The sequence below is a fragment of the Gossypium raimondii genome, chromosome 9 (assembly GCF_025698545.1).
Source record: "Gossypium raimondii isolate GPD5lz chromosome 9, ASM2569854v1, whole genome shotgun sequence".
NCBI classification, from domain to species: Eukaryota; Viridiplantae; Streptophyta; class Magnoliopsida; order Malvales; family Malvaceae; genus Gossypium; species Gossypium raimondii.
Window position 1 is genome coordinate 40,402,120 of NC_068573.1, and position 12,920 is coordinate 40,415,039.

The following is a 12,920-nucleotide window of genomic DNA, read 5'->3' on the forward strand; positions in this document are numbered from 1 at the left end:
CATTTGGTGCCAAAGTGATTTTGGCTAATCACTAATATATTTGAACATTAAATTTTTTTTCACTAAATTAACTTATATTTTAGTCCATACTACTTAGAACACACTTGATCTTCCTAAGTACATGTCATTCTATTCAAAATTTTGAAACATACCCTCTTGGCACTTGGAGATGGGATAAGATGGATGTCCACAACCTCAACTATGACTCTTCAAAATCACTTTACCTACGCGTTGAAAATAAACGCGTTAAGTCGGTGAAGACTTAGTAAGTACCCATGATATTTAAATTCTATTAAATTTCTTAATTTCCAATGTCTCGTTTCTTTGTTTATTTATCATATTCATTTGTAACTTTTTACTTATTTCATAATTTAGTCCTTAAGTCCTCAAATCAACTTATAAAAATTACTACTCTTTTTATACATACATCATATTTCACCATTTAGTGTAAATTTTCATGATTTCCTCACTATTTCTTTCACAATTTATTTTTACATATTTAACTTAGTAGTCATTGTCTTTCTTATACTTCCTCAAATACATTCAAATTACTTACATCTTCACTTTACTAATTCAATATTTTGAACATTAATTAGAGATAAACATTTACCTTGTAACGAAAATTGTTTACCTTTTTAGCAGAGGCCTAGCAGACTAAACAAAACACTTAGGATATACCGAACTGATACAGAGGTGCATTATTATGCACTATTAAACAGAGAGCACTAAAGTGCTATACAGAGAGCACAAATGTGCTAAACAGAGAGCACTAATGTGCTAATAATTAGAGAGCACTAACGTGCTAATAATCAGAAAGGGCGCTAAGGTTCCTTAATAGCATGCCACTAATATCCTAATAGTTCTAATCTCGTCTACTTGGGCAAATTATATCATGTACACATATCACTTTTACACTTTTCACATAATGCTTTTACATACTTTACAATTTAATCCTTGTACCAATAATCCGTATACTTATATCTTTACTATCTTTAATACATGTAATATATTTCTAAATTCATTATTCATCCATAATTCACTAATAATCCTTATAATGTATTTCACATATCACTTTTATATATTTTGTAATTTAGTCATTAGCTAATATTTCGTGTAGCAATATATTTTACTTTTAATAACATATAAAACATAATTCAATACTTATTAATATTCCAAAATTCACTACAACATCAAATTTTCTCATTCTAAGTGTTATGCACTTCACTTTTCTATTTCTAATATAAATTTTCTCAAATTTACGATTTAACCCTTAATTTCCACAACTTAGGAAATAATTGTAGTTTGGATTAAAAATTCATATATTCTTTTAACTTTCACTATGTGCTTTATTATCAATATTTCCTTGTAAACTTTTATAACTTTCCAATTTAATCACATTTTTCATAAAAGTTCTCTATTCATTATTACACAATTTTCCTTTGACATCTCGCTTAATTCACATAATTAATTCCACTATCTCATTTTCCACATCAAATTTCTATGTATTTCACTTGTATTATTTCCACCACATATATTTCTCAAGTCTTTCAATTTAGTCCTTATTTCCATAAAATTTCACATTTTCCATAATTTCACTTATCTAATACTTTGTATATTTTTCGCTAACACACAACCCAACTATTATACTTTTATTATAATTTCCCCTTCACTTAAGAAATTATTTCACACTATATATATTTACTTAATTACCACTAACTTTACAAAGATCACATTTTAATCCTTAAATAACAAGGAAGCTCATGGGTACGTGCCTCTTTTCTATCAAAATCTCTTGTTTTACTCTTCTCCTACCACTTGATTCACTTACTCAACTTCTCTCTTCATCAACATGCCAAAAACACAATATTTTCCCCATGAAAAATCTTTACTTTAATACCATGTTTATTCTTTTCTATCACTACTACACTTAAAAGTAACATAAAACCTTAACATCCATACCTTATTATCTTGAAACCAAACTTTAACTTGACTTTCTCTTTCCTCCAACTTCTATTCTCTTGAATCTAACTTGATATTCTAGCTCCCCAAGGTCTCCTTATTAATTTTCTCTCTTGATGGCTATGGAAATTCTTTTGATTTCTAAGTGAAAATGATAGATTTTTTTATAAAAGGACCAAATTGTAAAGAAAAGAAAATTCTTCTTCTTCTCACGTTGAGAATATGGAAAGGCGGAGAGAAATCTTCATCTTTCTTTGCTTATATACTAAATAAAATAATAAAAAATATAATTAAATGTCAAATCAAAATATTAATAAACTAATATTTATTTATTTAATCTAAAATATCACCAACATCGTCATTACTCTTCAAAATTATCTTCCTTTCTAAATGACCATTTTGCCCCTCATGATCCTTGAAAATTCCTCCATTGAATCATCACTCATTTTAGTAAAATTATGATTTAACCCCTTATACTTTTTCCACTTATTCAATTTGGTCCTAATTCATCCATTTTCCTTAGTTTCTAGATCTTTCCACCCTTAAAATATTTTTACTATTGGTCCTTCAACTTTTTTATGTTTACACTTTAACCCCTCAAATTTTAAGTATTTACTCTTGGGCCATAAAATTTTTCTCACTTTTACGATTTAGTCCTTTCTTGAATTAATATATCATAATATACTTCCCAAATAGATTTTGTTGACATAACTCAAAATTTCCTTCTTGTCACTTTATTTCCTTATTTTACTATATCAAGGACAATATCTCACTTTCTTCTGTAACAACATTCGAGGTGTTATAATATGTAAAATTATCACATATTTATTAAATTAAATTAATCCATGCATCTTACGAGTCACATACTAGTTAATTTATAAAACAAATTGAATTGATTAATGGGAAAAATAAAATGAATTAAGTTAATTGATTTAAAAATCTAAACTTGCATTATTTAGCTTTATAGTGTATATGTGTCAATTAATATTAACTCTTTTTTTTGTATATAACTATAGGTGTCTTTATCCATGTTATGATTTGAGCCAGGGTTAGTATTTGAATAAAGCTATCCCAACAATGATGACTCAAAGATTCAAACTTGGTCCAAATGCCTAGAAAAGACGTCTACTTTTACTTCTTCCAAACATTTGTTGGTAATTAATACCAACTTAATTGATAAAATAACAAAATTATTAAATAAAAAAGAATATGAGTTACAATGTAATTTATTTTTTTATATAATATTTTAGTTAAAAAATCTATTTCTTAAAAACAATAATTTACTCCTCTAAAACTATTCACAGCCATATAATTTTGGCTTAATGGTGCAAAAAGCCCTTAAACTTTTTTTTTTTAAAAAAAGCAATTAAGTGCCTACTTTTTTTTTTACACTCGATTGGGTACTTGAACTTTCAAAATGCATCAAAAAGACCCTCAAACTTTTAAAAAAAACAATTAATCCTCGCTTTTATTAAAAGTTATAAAAATTAAAATCAATAAAAGTTATATTGTTAAATTTTAAGAAAAAATAAAATATTCAAAATTAGAAAAATATAAAATTGTTAAAAATATAAAATTATAAAATTTTATAAAAATCTTAAAAATTATAAAATATATAGAAATATAAAATTTTATAAAGTCGTAAGAAAATTATACAAAATGTAAAGAAATATAAATTTCAGAAAAGAATTTATAAAATTATTATACCAAAAGAAGCATTTTATAATTTTTCTATAACTTTTATTGATTTTATTTTTTATCATTTTTCATCACATGTCAACTTGTGTTATAAACGTGATAACTTTAATTGAAAAAAAAACTAGGGTCGTTAATTTTTATGATTTTTATAAAACTTTCCAATTTAATTTTTATAAAAATTAATAAAATTAATAAAATTTAAATTTTTATATTTTTATTAAATTTTAATAATATTTTAAAATTTATTATTTATTATAAATTTATTTCTAATTTTAATAAGAGCATAGGCTTAATTGTTTTTCTTGAAGAAGTTTAAGGGCATTTTTTATACATTTTGACAATTGAAGTGCTCGATTGAGTAAAAGAAAAAAAGAAAGGAAGGGTTTTGTTTTTTTTTTAAGTTTCAGTCCTCAAGCCTATAATTTTTAATCAATAATCCACTTTCTTTTAGCCATAACTAAAAAAAAAGATATAATGTAAAATACATATAAAAGGTAAAATAAAAAAAGATTTTGAGTGTGGTTATTTAAAAAAAGAAATTCCAAAACCTAAATAAAATTGAAATAATTCAATGTATTAATCATTTCAAATCGAATGATAAAAGTAAGGAAATGTCAACTCTGGTGTAAAATTATTTTAATGAAATAGGAATTAAAAGTGATATGACAAATTGCCAAACAATGATGAAGCACACGAGGGAGGGAAGGTGGGCAACTGCACGCACCAAGTCTTTATTTGGAGAAACTAACCTATTTGACTTTGACTCCTAATGAGCAAAGAAAACAGATGAATCCAATTCCACCCCTTCTTTGTAGGCCTCTTTGTTATTTTTCACTATATAAATCAACTTGCCTGGTTTCTCTTTGATGCAATTTAAGTAGGGTTTTAGCCTTCAATCTTATGGATTTAGCCGCACTCAAAACACAGCTCAAGAATTTTGTTCAATCCATGTTTGAAGAGGTACCTTCTTATTTCCCTCCCTTTTTTCTTAATTTTCATGATTTCAAGATATGGAAGTCTTCATTTGTTTGGATGTTATTGGTAGGGAGTGCTTGACAACCAGTTCAGTCAAATTCAAGCTTTGCAGGATTCAACTAATCCCAACTTCGTGGAGGAAGTCATCACTTTGTTTTGCAATGATGCAGAGAGGATCGTAAATGAAATCAACAGAAATTTGTAATCTCAAACCTCAGATGCTACTGTATGATGTTACTATTTAACCTTATTTTCTGACTTCATCTTTCTTTTCCTGATCCTAACACTAATTTATGTCTCTGCACTGCAGGGGTTATCAGAATGTTGATTTTAGCAACCTGGATTCTTATGTTCATCAACTTAAAGGAAGTAGCTCTAGGTCATATGCTTTTGCTTCTCTTCTTTCTTCTTTTGCTAACCTTTCATCAAATCCTGGTGTCTATATGTGAATATTGATGCTTATTATGAGATTTTCTGCGATTAAGCTATACCAGGGGAACAACAGATTTATGTTACTTTTGAGGTTAATGACCCTTAAAAACTTTTTTTGTCCCTGTATTTGGTCTCCCAGCATTGGTGCCAATCGCTTGAAACTTGCTTGTGCTAACCTCCGTCAAGCTTCCGATGAGCGGAATAAGGAAGGGTGAGAGTTAGGGAATCCTCTTTTCCTATTCATTCTTCAATATTAAAGATACCATACAAATAGTTACATTCATGTAGATGCAACCGTTGGCATATGTACACCCAAGTAGAAACTGCTAACACTACTTCTTTCCCCATTAATAAATAAACTGCTAACCTCTTATATAACATATAAATCCGTGGTCTATGTCAGGTGTTTGCAAGCTTTACAATTAATCACATGCGAATACTGTCTTTTACGCAGAAAATTTCAGGCCCTGTTGCATGTACCGCTTCTTCTCTTCAAACTCTGTTTTACTGCACTCTTATTCTAATTTTTGGCAAAATTGAACGTGATATTTTCTTGTTTCCAATATATTTCCCCATTTCTGATGATGCAGTTAGAGAGGAGTATTGTTGAGCTTGAGACCAACCAAAAATGAATAAAATGGAGTGTGCATTTGGAGGAACAGTTGGGTGGACATTGTTTCTTCATTTTGCTTCAACTTCATCAATGGCGCTATGATATTGAGTTATTCTTCATTTTACAATAAGCCATTAAGGAATAAATTACTGCTTCTTCTTCTTTTCTGTTTAATTATTGTAAAGAAATCAAAACTTAAGCTCAAAGTGGTTACGGTTATGGTTATATAAGATAAGAATGTTTGCATTTCATGAAGACGGACGATAAAAGAAAAATTGGTCTTCTTTTTTGTTGATGGTTTGTTTGCATCTTTGTATTTACATGAACCATCAAACATCAGCTCAGCAATTCTTGACCAAACAAAAGTAGAATTTTGAGGGTGAGGAACATCCAAAAACCTTCTTATCTGTAAGCATATAGGCTTTAAATACAAGCCACCAGTAAAGAAGCTGAATTGGAAAAGGGAAAAAGGAAAAAAAATCCATATGTTTTGAAGAGGCAGGCAGGCAAGCATGGGTTGTGAGATTGGTCGAGTCATTTGATGTCGGCTAAGCTGTAGTTGATGAAAGACAGATTGAGGAACTTTAGTGCTTATAGAAGGTGGGTAGTCACTAGTCAACAACGCACCCAATCCTTGGCTTTGAAAGCTATATTCACGAAACGGAACTCTCTTTACTCCACTAGATAATTGGTATTTGAGTTGATAATTGTCAACGCCCTCTCTTTGTGCTATCCCTTTGCAATATATGTTTTGTTAGGCAGTTCGAGCTCTGTTGGGTTTGGCACCCCAGCATCAAAAGCCTGGTTATGTAGCTCCCTTGTGATACAGGCTGAACCACTTAACACCTCCTCTAATGGACTTACAGCCACTGCCTCACTGCCTGAACTACTACTATCTTCAACTAGTCGTAGGTGGTTGTTGGAACTCTCACAGATTTGTCACCGTTAACTTAACCAATATATATGAGATTATAAAATGTACATAATAAAATTATAATGTATAAATATATTAAAATAAAATTTTAGTTAAATGATAAATTTAATATTATTTTTAATGTAATTCAAATATCATCTTTTGTATACTTTTTATTTTTTTTTAAATTAAAAAAATTAAAGTACCATCGAATAATATTAACTTATTTTAAATACAAAAGGGTATTTTTATAATTTTTCTAATCGAGTTGGTGCCCATCTGACTCATGACACCAACTCAGTCAAGAATTTTATTAATAGTATAAATAGATAATTTTCGTTAAAAAACTATTAAACCAATTATAAGTACAATTATGATGAGTAACATATACGTGGATAGAGGCCTTGGGTCTCGAGTACTTAGGCTTGAGACCCACCATTGGCAATTATATGTGTGGGTCTCGAAGTACCAACACATGCGACTGTCACACATTTAATTACTTGTTTGTTGACTTTAGTCCCATACTGTAATAGTTTGATTCTATTTTGTAATTCTTGAGACAATATATGTTGTAATTATTTGATATTTGCGATTCTTCAAAAATGTATTTACACTTGTAGTTTAACACTTTCAGTAAATATATATATCTATAAATGAATTATCTCATTTTTATTATTTATTATATAATTTATTTAGTGAGGCAAAATTGTACCAACAAAATGAATATATGATAATTAGATAAGTTACCGGCAGTTAACTGTATAACTAACATAACATTGGGCTTCAAAAAAACATTTTGATCCATTTCTCTAACTAAAACCCTAGTTTTGCATAATATATATAACAGCTGCCTACTGATGCCCGACTTGTTACCTCCATTTGCATCCACAACAGCTGCGGATCCATTGCTTCCCTGGTTCCTTCTCTCTCCCACTCTTATTCTCTATATTTACACCTGTTTCTCTCTTTGGGTTTTTGACATTCGTCTTTTTTTCTCTTTTTATCTCAGTTTCCTGTAAGCAAAAAAGAGAGAAAATGAAGGTTGTTGCTGCTTATTTGTTGGCTGTACTTGGAGGCAATGCCTCTCCTTCAGCTGATGATCTTAAGAACATTCTTGCCAGCGGTACGCTTGTGCTTTTCCAAATCAGGATTGCAATGCATTGTTTCTTTTTATCTATTTTACTTGGTAGTAGTAAGATCGTATTTTTAGTTTGAGATTTTCATGAATATATGTTGAAGGAAAGAACGTTTAGTTTGCTTCTAGTAATGTACATAAATATGTTGGCCTTTTTTGCATAAACTTGGATGGATTGAGGAAGAAATGTTGATGGTTGGTTTCAAATAATGGTGTTATATAGTTGGAGCTGACGCTGAAGAGGAAAGGCTCCAGCTTCTTTTATCTGAAGTGAAGGGAAAAGATATAACCGAGCTTATTGCATCTGGGAGGGAAAAGCTTGCCTCTGTTCCCAGCGGTGGTGGTGTTGCTGTGGCGGCATCTGCACCCGGAGCCGCCGCCGCCGCCGCTCCTGCTGCAGCTGAGACTAAGAAGGAAGAGAAAGTTGAGGAGAAAGAGGAATCCGATGATGTACTAACTCTGAAACATTATATTTTTTTTTTCATTTGTTTTTGTTGCAGTCTTGGCCTGGCGTGCTGTTACCATCACAATTCACATATGCATTTTTATCTTAATTTTTTATTCACCATTTTGCAGGATATGGGATTCAGTCTCTTCGACTAAAACCACCACGCACCGCCAGCAACCTATCAATGAAATACGGATGGTTTTTGGTTTCTACGGAGGATTTCTTTTGAATTTAAGGCTGCCCTAGGTTTTTAAAGGTAGTTATCCAGTGCCATGTAGTTCTTTCTTTTTGGATTCATATATTTGTTTTGCTGAACCCTTTTGTTGCAATGGAATTTTCTTCCGACTTAATTTTAATCATCTTCTCGAGTTTCATTCCCCGTAATCATATGTGCACAGCCAAAATCATCCTGAAATTGCTTGGAAATAACCTTTAATTTGATGTCAATCGTTTCCTTGAATTTCGAGTTCTAATAATCTAATCTAATATTGGATGGAATAATTGGTTGATTTCAGTACCAGCAAAATCATAGGTTTAAGGGTTTATTTTTCGTACTGCACAACATACAGTGGAATATTGTTTGTTATTATTCATCATTCAAAAGAAAAGCAAGATAAACAAAGCAAACTCCAGAATCTATGTACTAAATGCAAAGAGAAATAACAGCACAACCCAAAGTAAAAACACAGATCCAACCCTTCCCCTACGCAGTCCTCTTGCAACAGTGTTCTTCCCTTTTTGTAAGGCATGGCAGCTGTTACTACTCTTCATATCTTACAGGCAAAGGCAAGTCCTTCTTTTGCCAGCGCATCCAAATTCTCAGCTTTAGGCTGAAGCTTAGCAACTTTAGCAATTGCCTGGTTTTCTTCGGCACTACCACCTTCTAGGAATGCCCCTACCACCTTGCCATCTTTGATCCAATAAGATCCGAACTTTGGCTTCGGTGATTGTGGGTTGTTGTCTCCAAAAAGCACTGTATCCCCAACATTGTCGCCATAGAATTGCCATGCTAGGTCAAAGGAACGGGAATAGAAGTACGGTAAGTAGTCATATTCGTCGACTGATTGCCCCTTCTCAAGCCCCTTGATGGCCTGCAAAAATTGTACGAATGGTTCAACAGTTTATATGCGTCTATTGGAATGTAACGTTTAGACAACATCCAAGTATAAAGATACCTAAGTCAGGTAACACACCTTTACAGCCTGTTCGGCAGATTTCCGGGCATGGTCAACATGTTCAACCCTTCTCAACTCATTGTATAACTTCAGAGGGAAAGTGGCCACATCACCCACAGCATATACTGTGGGAACACTTGTTTTGAAAAAAGCATCAGTCTGCACAGTCAAACAATTGTGTTATACAATTAAAATATCAGTCTTGATTAGAGTTTATTCTTAATGAATATTATTCAGAATTAGGTCCTGCCCATTTAGACTGCAGATTTATGCAATATCAACAGAATGATTGAGGTGATCATTTCTTTAATAAAGTTCAATAAGTATTTCGAGGTGACATTTGTAGATGACAAAGGCATTTTAGATTACGTTATATATAGATCAAACCAACCTTTATTCCGCCCGTCTCCTCTTCAACCTGCCCTTTAAATAGTGCTGTAAGAGGCCTTCCACCAACACCAACCACAACAATGTCAGCTTCCAGAACTCTGCCATCCTTAAGTTGAACTTCCTTCACCTAAAAAGAGGATGAAGGTATCAAAGCATTAAAATGATTTGAATCTTCTAAAAAAATACTAAATTATCAGCCTTCTGAAAGATGACCACTTACCTCTCCATTGGAGTCAGAGGTGAATCCAACTGCAACTGTTCCCTTTATAATTTTGATCCCTTTATTAGCATAATAACCCTCATAAAAAGCAGCTATGCCAGAGGTGAAAAGCCGGGGCACTACAAGAACAATCATAAAATTAGAACACAAGAATCCACCAGAAATTAATTTAGTTAGTTTATGATGTGTCCTCATGCCCATATTTCAACAGTAGGAATCTACTTACTGCACCATGGTTCCGGGTACACCATGCTGACATCAAGATTGTTAATTTTCAAGGCTGCACCAAGCTCAAGACCAATATAACCTCCACCAACGATAACAGCCTTTCCATTCTTCTTTGCTTTGATTGATTCTACCAACTTATCAGCATCATCAATTTCTCTCAAGTAGAAGATGTTTTTAGCATCAGCTCCTTGCACTCCAAAATCTGTCAATTTTATAACCTGCAGGACAGATGTGTTAAACCATGTATGGTAGGCAATACAAGGAATGTTTAAGTTGAGATCCCTAGAAACTGCAACTCACCGTTGAACCAGTTGCAATGATCAAGATTTGATACTTGAATGTTTCTCCAGCGGCACTTACTAGAGTATTGGCAGGAAGATCTGCTTTCACTATTTCTGTGCTAAGGATCAATTCAATTCCTGCAAGCATGCGTACATGAAAAGCATATTGATGAGAATAGTACAGATTATTGAATAAACAAAGACAAATAGTTAAATTCCCTTTTCGCATATCATCATCTATTACTGCAGCAATTAAATTTCACATTAAACAAATTCACACAAACATGTCGCTAACCTTTTTCCTTGTACCACTCAGGAAGCAATCTCTCTCCGCCACTTCCAACACAGACATGGAAACCAGGAAGTCTAGCAGCTCCTGTGAAGAACAAATCAACAAATTGATACAGGAAACAAAGCAACCAATGTTGATGTGGCAAATAGAAGCGTAGTTATTATTGCATTTATGCGAGTTTAGAGTTTATTTGAATTTTTCAAATAAGTACATAAAAACGTATTAGGGTTATAGCTTACCCTCAGGGAAGAGATATGCTTTGCTCAGGGCAGGTCGTTCATATGGAGCCACCTACATGTATAAGAAAGCAAAAATCAGGTCATATGCAATACAAATTTACCTGTTAAGGCATCAATAAATGACAACAACAGCAGCTATGATGAGTGATGTGATGTAAATGCCACTGGAACTGGCCACTATTACAGTAGAATTTAACTTTGACAAAATCAGAAATAGGGAGCATCCAGAGGAGGGAGTCCCCATGAAGACAGCAGAACGAGAGAACAAAATAATGCTAAACTGCACGCCGAAATTATTTGATGGACTATTTTGCTTTTTCTAAGCAGAACTGATAATTAGAACAAAACAATTGTAAGTGATATGAATAAAATAATGCATATAGTGATCTAAAATGTAAAAATGCAATATACATTCTGCTTAATACAACAACAAATTCCATTAGCACGCAATGCTTAAAGTGTTGATTGAATATTATGAATTTGCCCTCGCATTGCTGCAGGAGCAAATATTATACTAAAATGAGAGAAGAGTTCTTCAATAACTTGAAATAATTTACTTACATTTTTTAATGACAATGACATAGTATTAAAAATCACAAGACGACAACCCTATAAAAAAAACCTTAGTAGTGTTTATCAAACAACTTCAATAGATTTTTTTTGTTTATTTTTTTCCCCCACAAGCTTCATTTTAAGAAACTAACTATTTTTAAGAAAAGTTCAATCGAAGGAAAAGCAAAATGTCTATCACTCATGTAATCAGTTTAGGTTTCATAAAGTTATATATAATAGAAAATCATACCGCCTCCTTGGAAATAATTGCTAGCTCACCAGGCTGCACTCCCTGCTTGGCAAACTCTCTCGCTGCATATCCCTATAAAGTCAGAAGAGAAGAGTTTTCAGGAAAAAGACGTAAAAAAGTAAAATAAATCAGTCAAAACAAAGTACAACATAAGCCTTTTAATAGTGTGAATGCTAAATACAATGAAAGAAGCTTTAACTTTCCACATTAAAGGGTTCAAAACTTCAAATCATTGCAAAATAAAATCTAGCCATCGTTCCGATACACACGCGACGCTCCATACGATTAAAACAGCAAAAGATGCATTACATGATGTAAAAAGACGTAGCCATGTTTAAATGCCTCGGTATAAATCCATTCTCAAAAACCATAACAATGAAAATTCAGTGACTAAACGAATAGCAACCGATCTAAAGCTTCAGATTTGCTTTCAATTCGTTCTCATTTTTTCTTTCACTTATCATCTTAGCAGGAAAACTGGATCTGTATTATTATAAAATTAAGCGATAGATGAAACACATTGAGGACTAGATTGTGAAAATAAAAAAGCAAAGGTATCGATAAACAAGAGAAAAAGTCAAACAAAATTCAAGAAAATAACAAGAAAAGAAAAGAGAATCGAAGAGCGAGAAGTGATCGACGGAACTTACAGCAGCTACACCACCGCCAAGGATCACGTACTTGAAACTCTTCTCCGCCATTGATGATCAAAGCTTAGCTTACTCTGCTCTGTCTTTTGCTCTTAACTTTTTGGTAATTAAACAAGTTTTTGTAAATTAGGTTCGGTCAGATTAATTTATAGGAAAGGGCTAGGCTGCCCTTCTCATTGGCTGATCTTTAGAAGTAAACGTGATTCAGCCACGTGGCATGAACGCTGCCGTTCGTCACTGCTGGCAATGCTTCTTCCACCACTACCGCAGACCTGACTAACCCCATTCTAGTTCAATTTAAAGAATTAAAAAATATTTTTAATATTTTATCAACTTTTAAATAGTAAAACAAGTATTTTTGGGCGATTTTACCCAAAAACGAGCTTAAACTTAGAAATATTTTAAAATCCAACTTCATCTCAATCCAATCGATGGGCATCTCTACACTATGAATCCCTACTATTTTTTCC

The 12,920-nt window shown here is 32.3% G+C and overlaps 3 protein-coding genes across 3 annotated transcripts; 2 read left to right on the top strand and 1 right to left on the bottom strand.

Annotated features, from left to right (window-relative positions):
• Nucleotides 1-4,365: 4,365 nt before the first annotated feature.
• LOC105799691 (histidine-containing phosphotransfer protein 1) lies at nucleotides 4,366-5,932 on the top strand. Its single transcript, XM_012630367.2, has 6 exons — nucleotides 4,366-4,617; nucleotides 4,703-4,833; nucleotides 4,943-5,011; nucleotides 5,204-5,275; nucleotides 5,468-5,540; nucleotides 5,655-5,932. The coding sequence occupies exons 1-6, from the start codon at nucleotides 4,558-4,560 to the stop codon at nucleotides 5,694-5,696; spliced, it is 447 nt and encodes a 148-aa protein (XP_012485821.1). The 5' UTR covers nucleotides 4,366-4,557; the 3' UTR covers nucleotides 5,697-5,932.
• Nucleotides 5,933-7,367: 1,435 nt separating this feature from the next.
• On the top strand, nucleotides 7,368-8,529 carry LOC105799693 (60S acidic ribosomal protein P2A). The gene is made up of 4 exons (XM_012630369.2): nucleotides 7,368-7,506; nucleotides 7,600-7,713; nucleotides 7,949-8,175; nucleotides 8,302-8,529. Exons 2-4 carry the CDS (start codon nucleotides 7,626-7,628, stop codon nucleotides 8,326-8,328), a joined length of 342 nt encoding a protein of 113 aa, XP_012485823.1. The 5' UTR covers nucleotides 7,368-7,506; nucleotides 7,600-7,625; the 3' UTR covers nucleotides 8,329-8,529.
• Nucleotides 8,530-8,702: 173 nt separating this feature from the next.
• LOC105799692 (monodehydroascorbate reductase) lies at nucleotides 8,703-12,666 on the bottom strand. The gene is made up of 10 exons (XM_012630368.2): nucleotides 12,451-12,666; nucleotides 11,801-11,872; nucleotides 10,999-11,050; nucleotides 10,763-10,843; nucleotides 10,487-10,605; nucleotides 10,185-10,404; nucleotides 9,959-10,077; nucleotides 9,740-9,865; nucleotides 9,367-9,507; nucleotides 8,703-9,264 (listed from the first exon to the last, which is right to left on the bottom strand). Exons 1-10 carry the CDS (start codon nucleotides 12,499-12,501, stop codon nucleotides 8,941-8,943), a joined length of 1,305 nt encoding a protein of 434 aa, XP_012485822.1. The 5' UTR covers nucleotides 12,502-12,666; the 3' UTR covers nucleotides 8,703-8,940.
• Nucleotides 12,667-12,920: the final 254 nt, after the last annotated feature.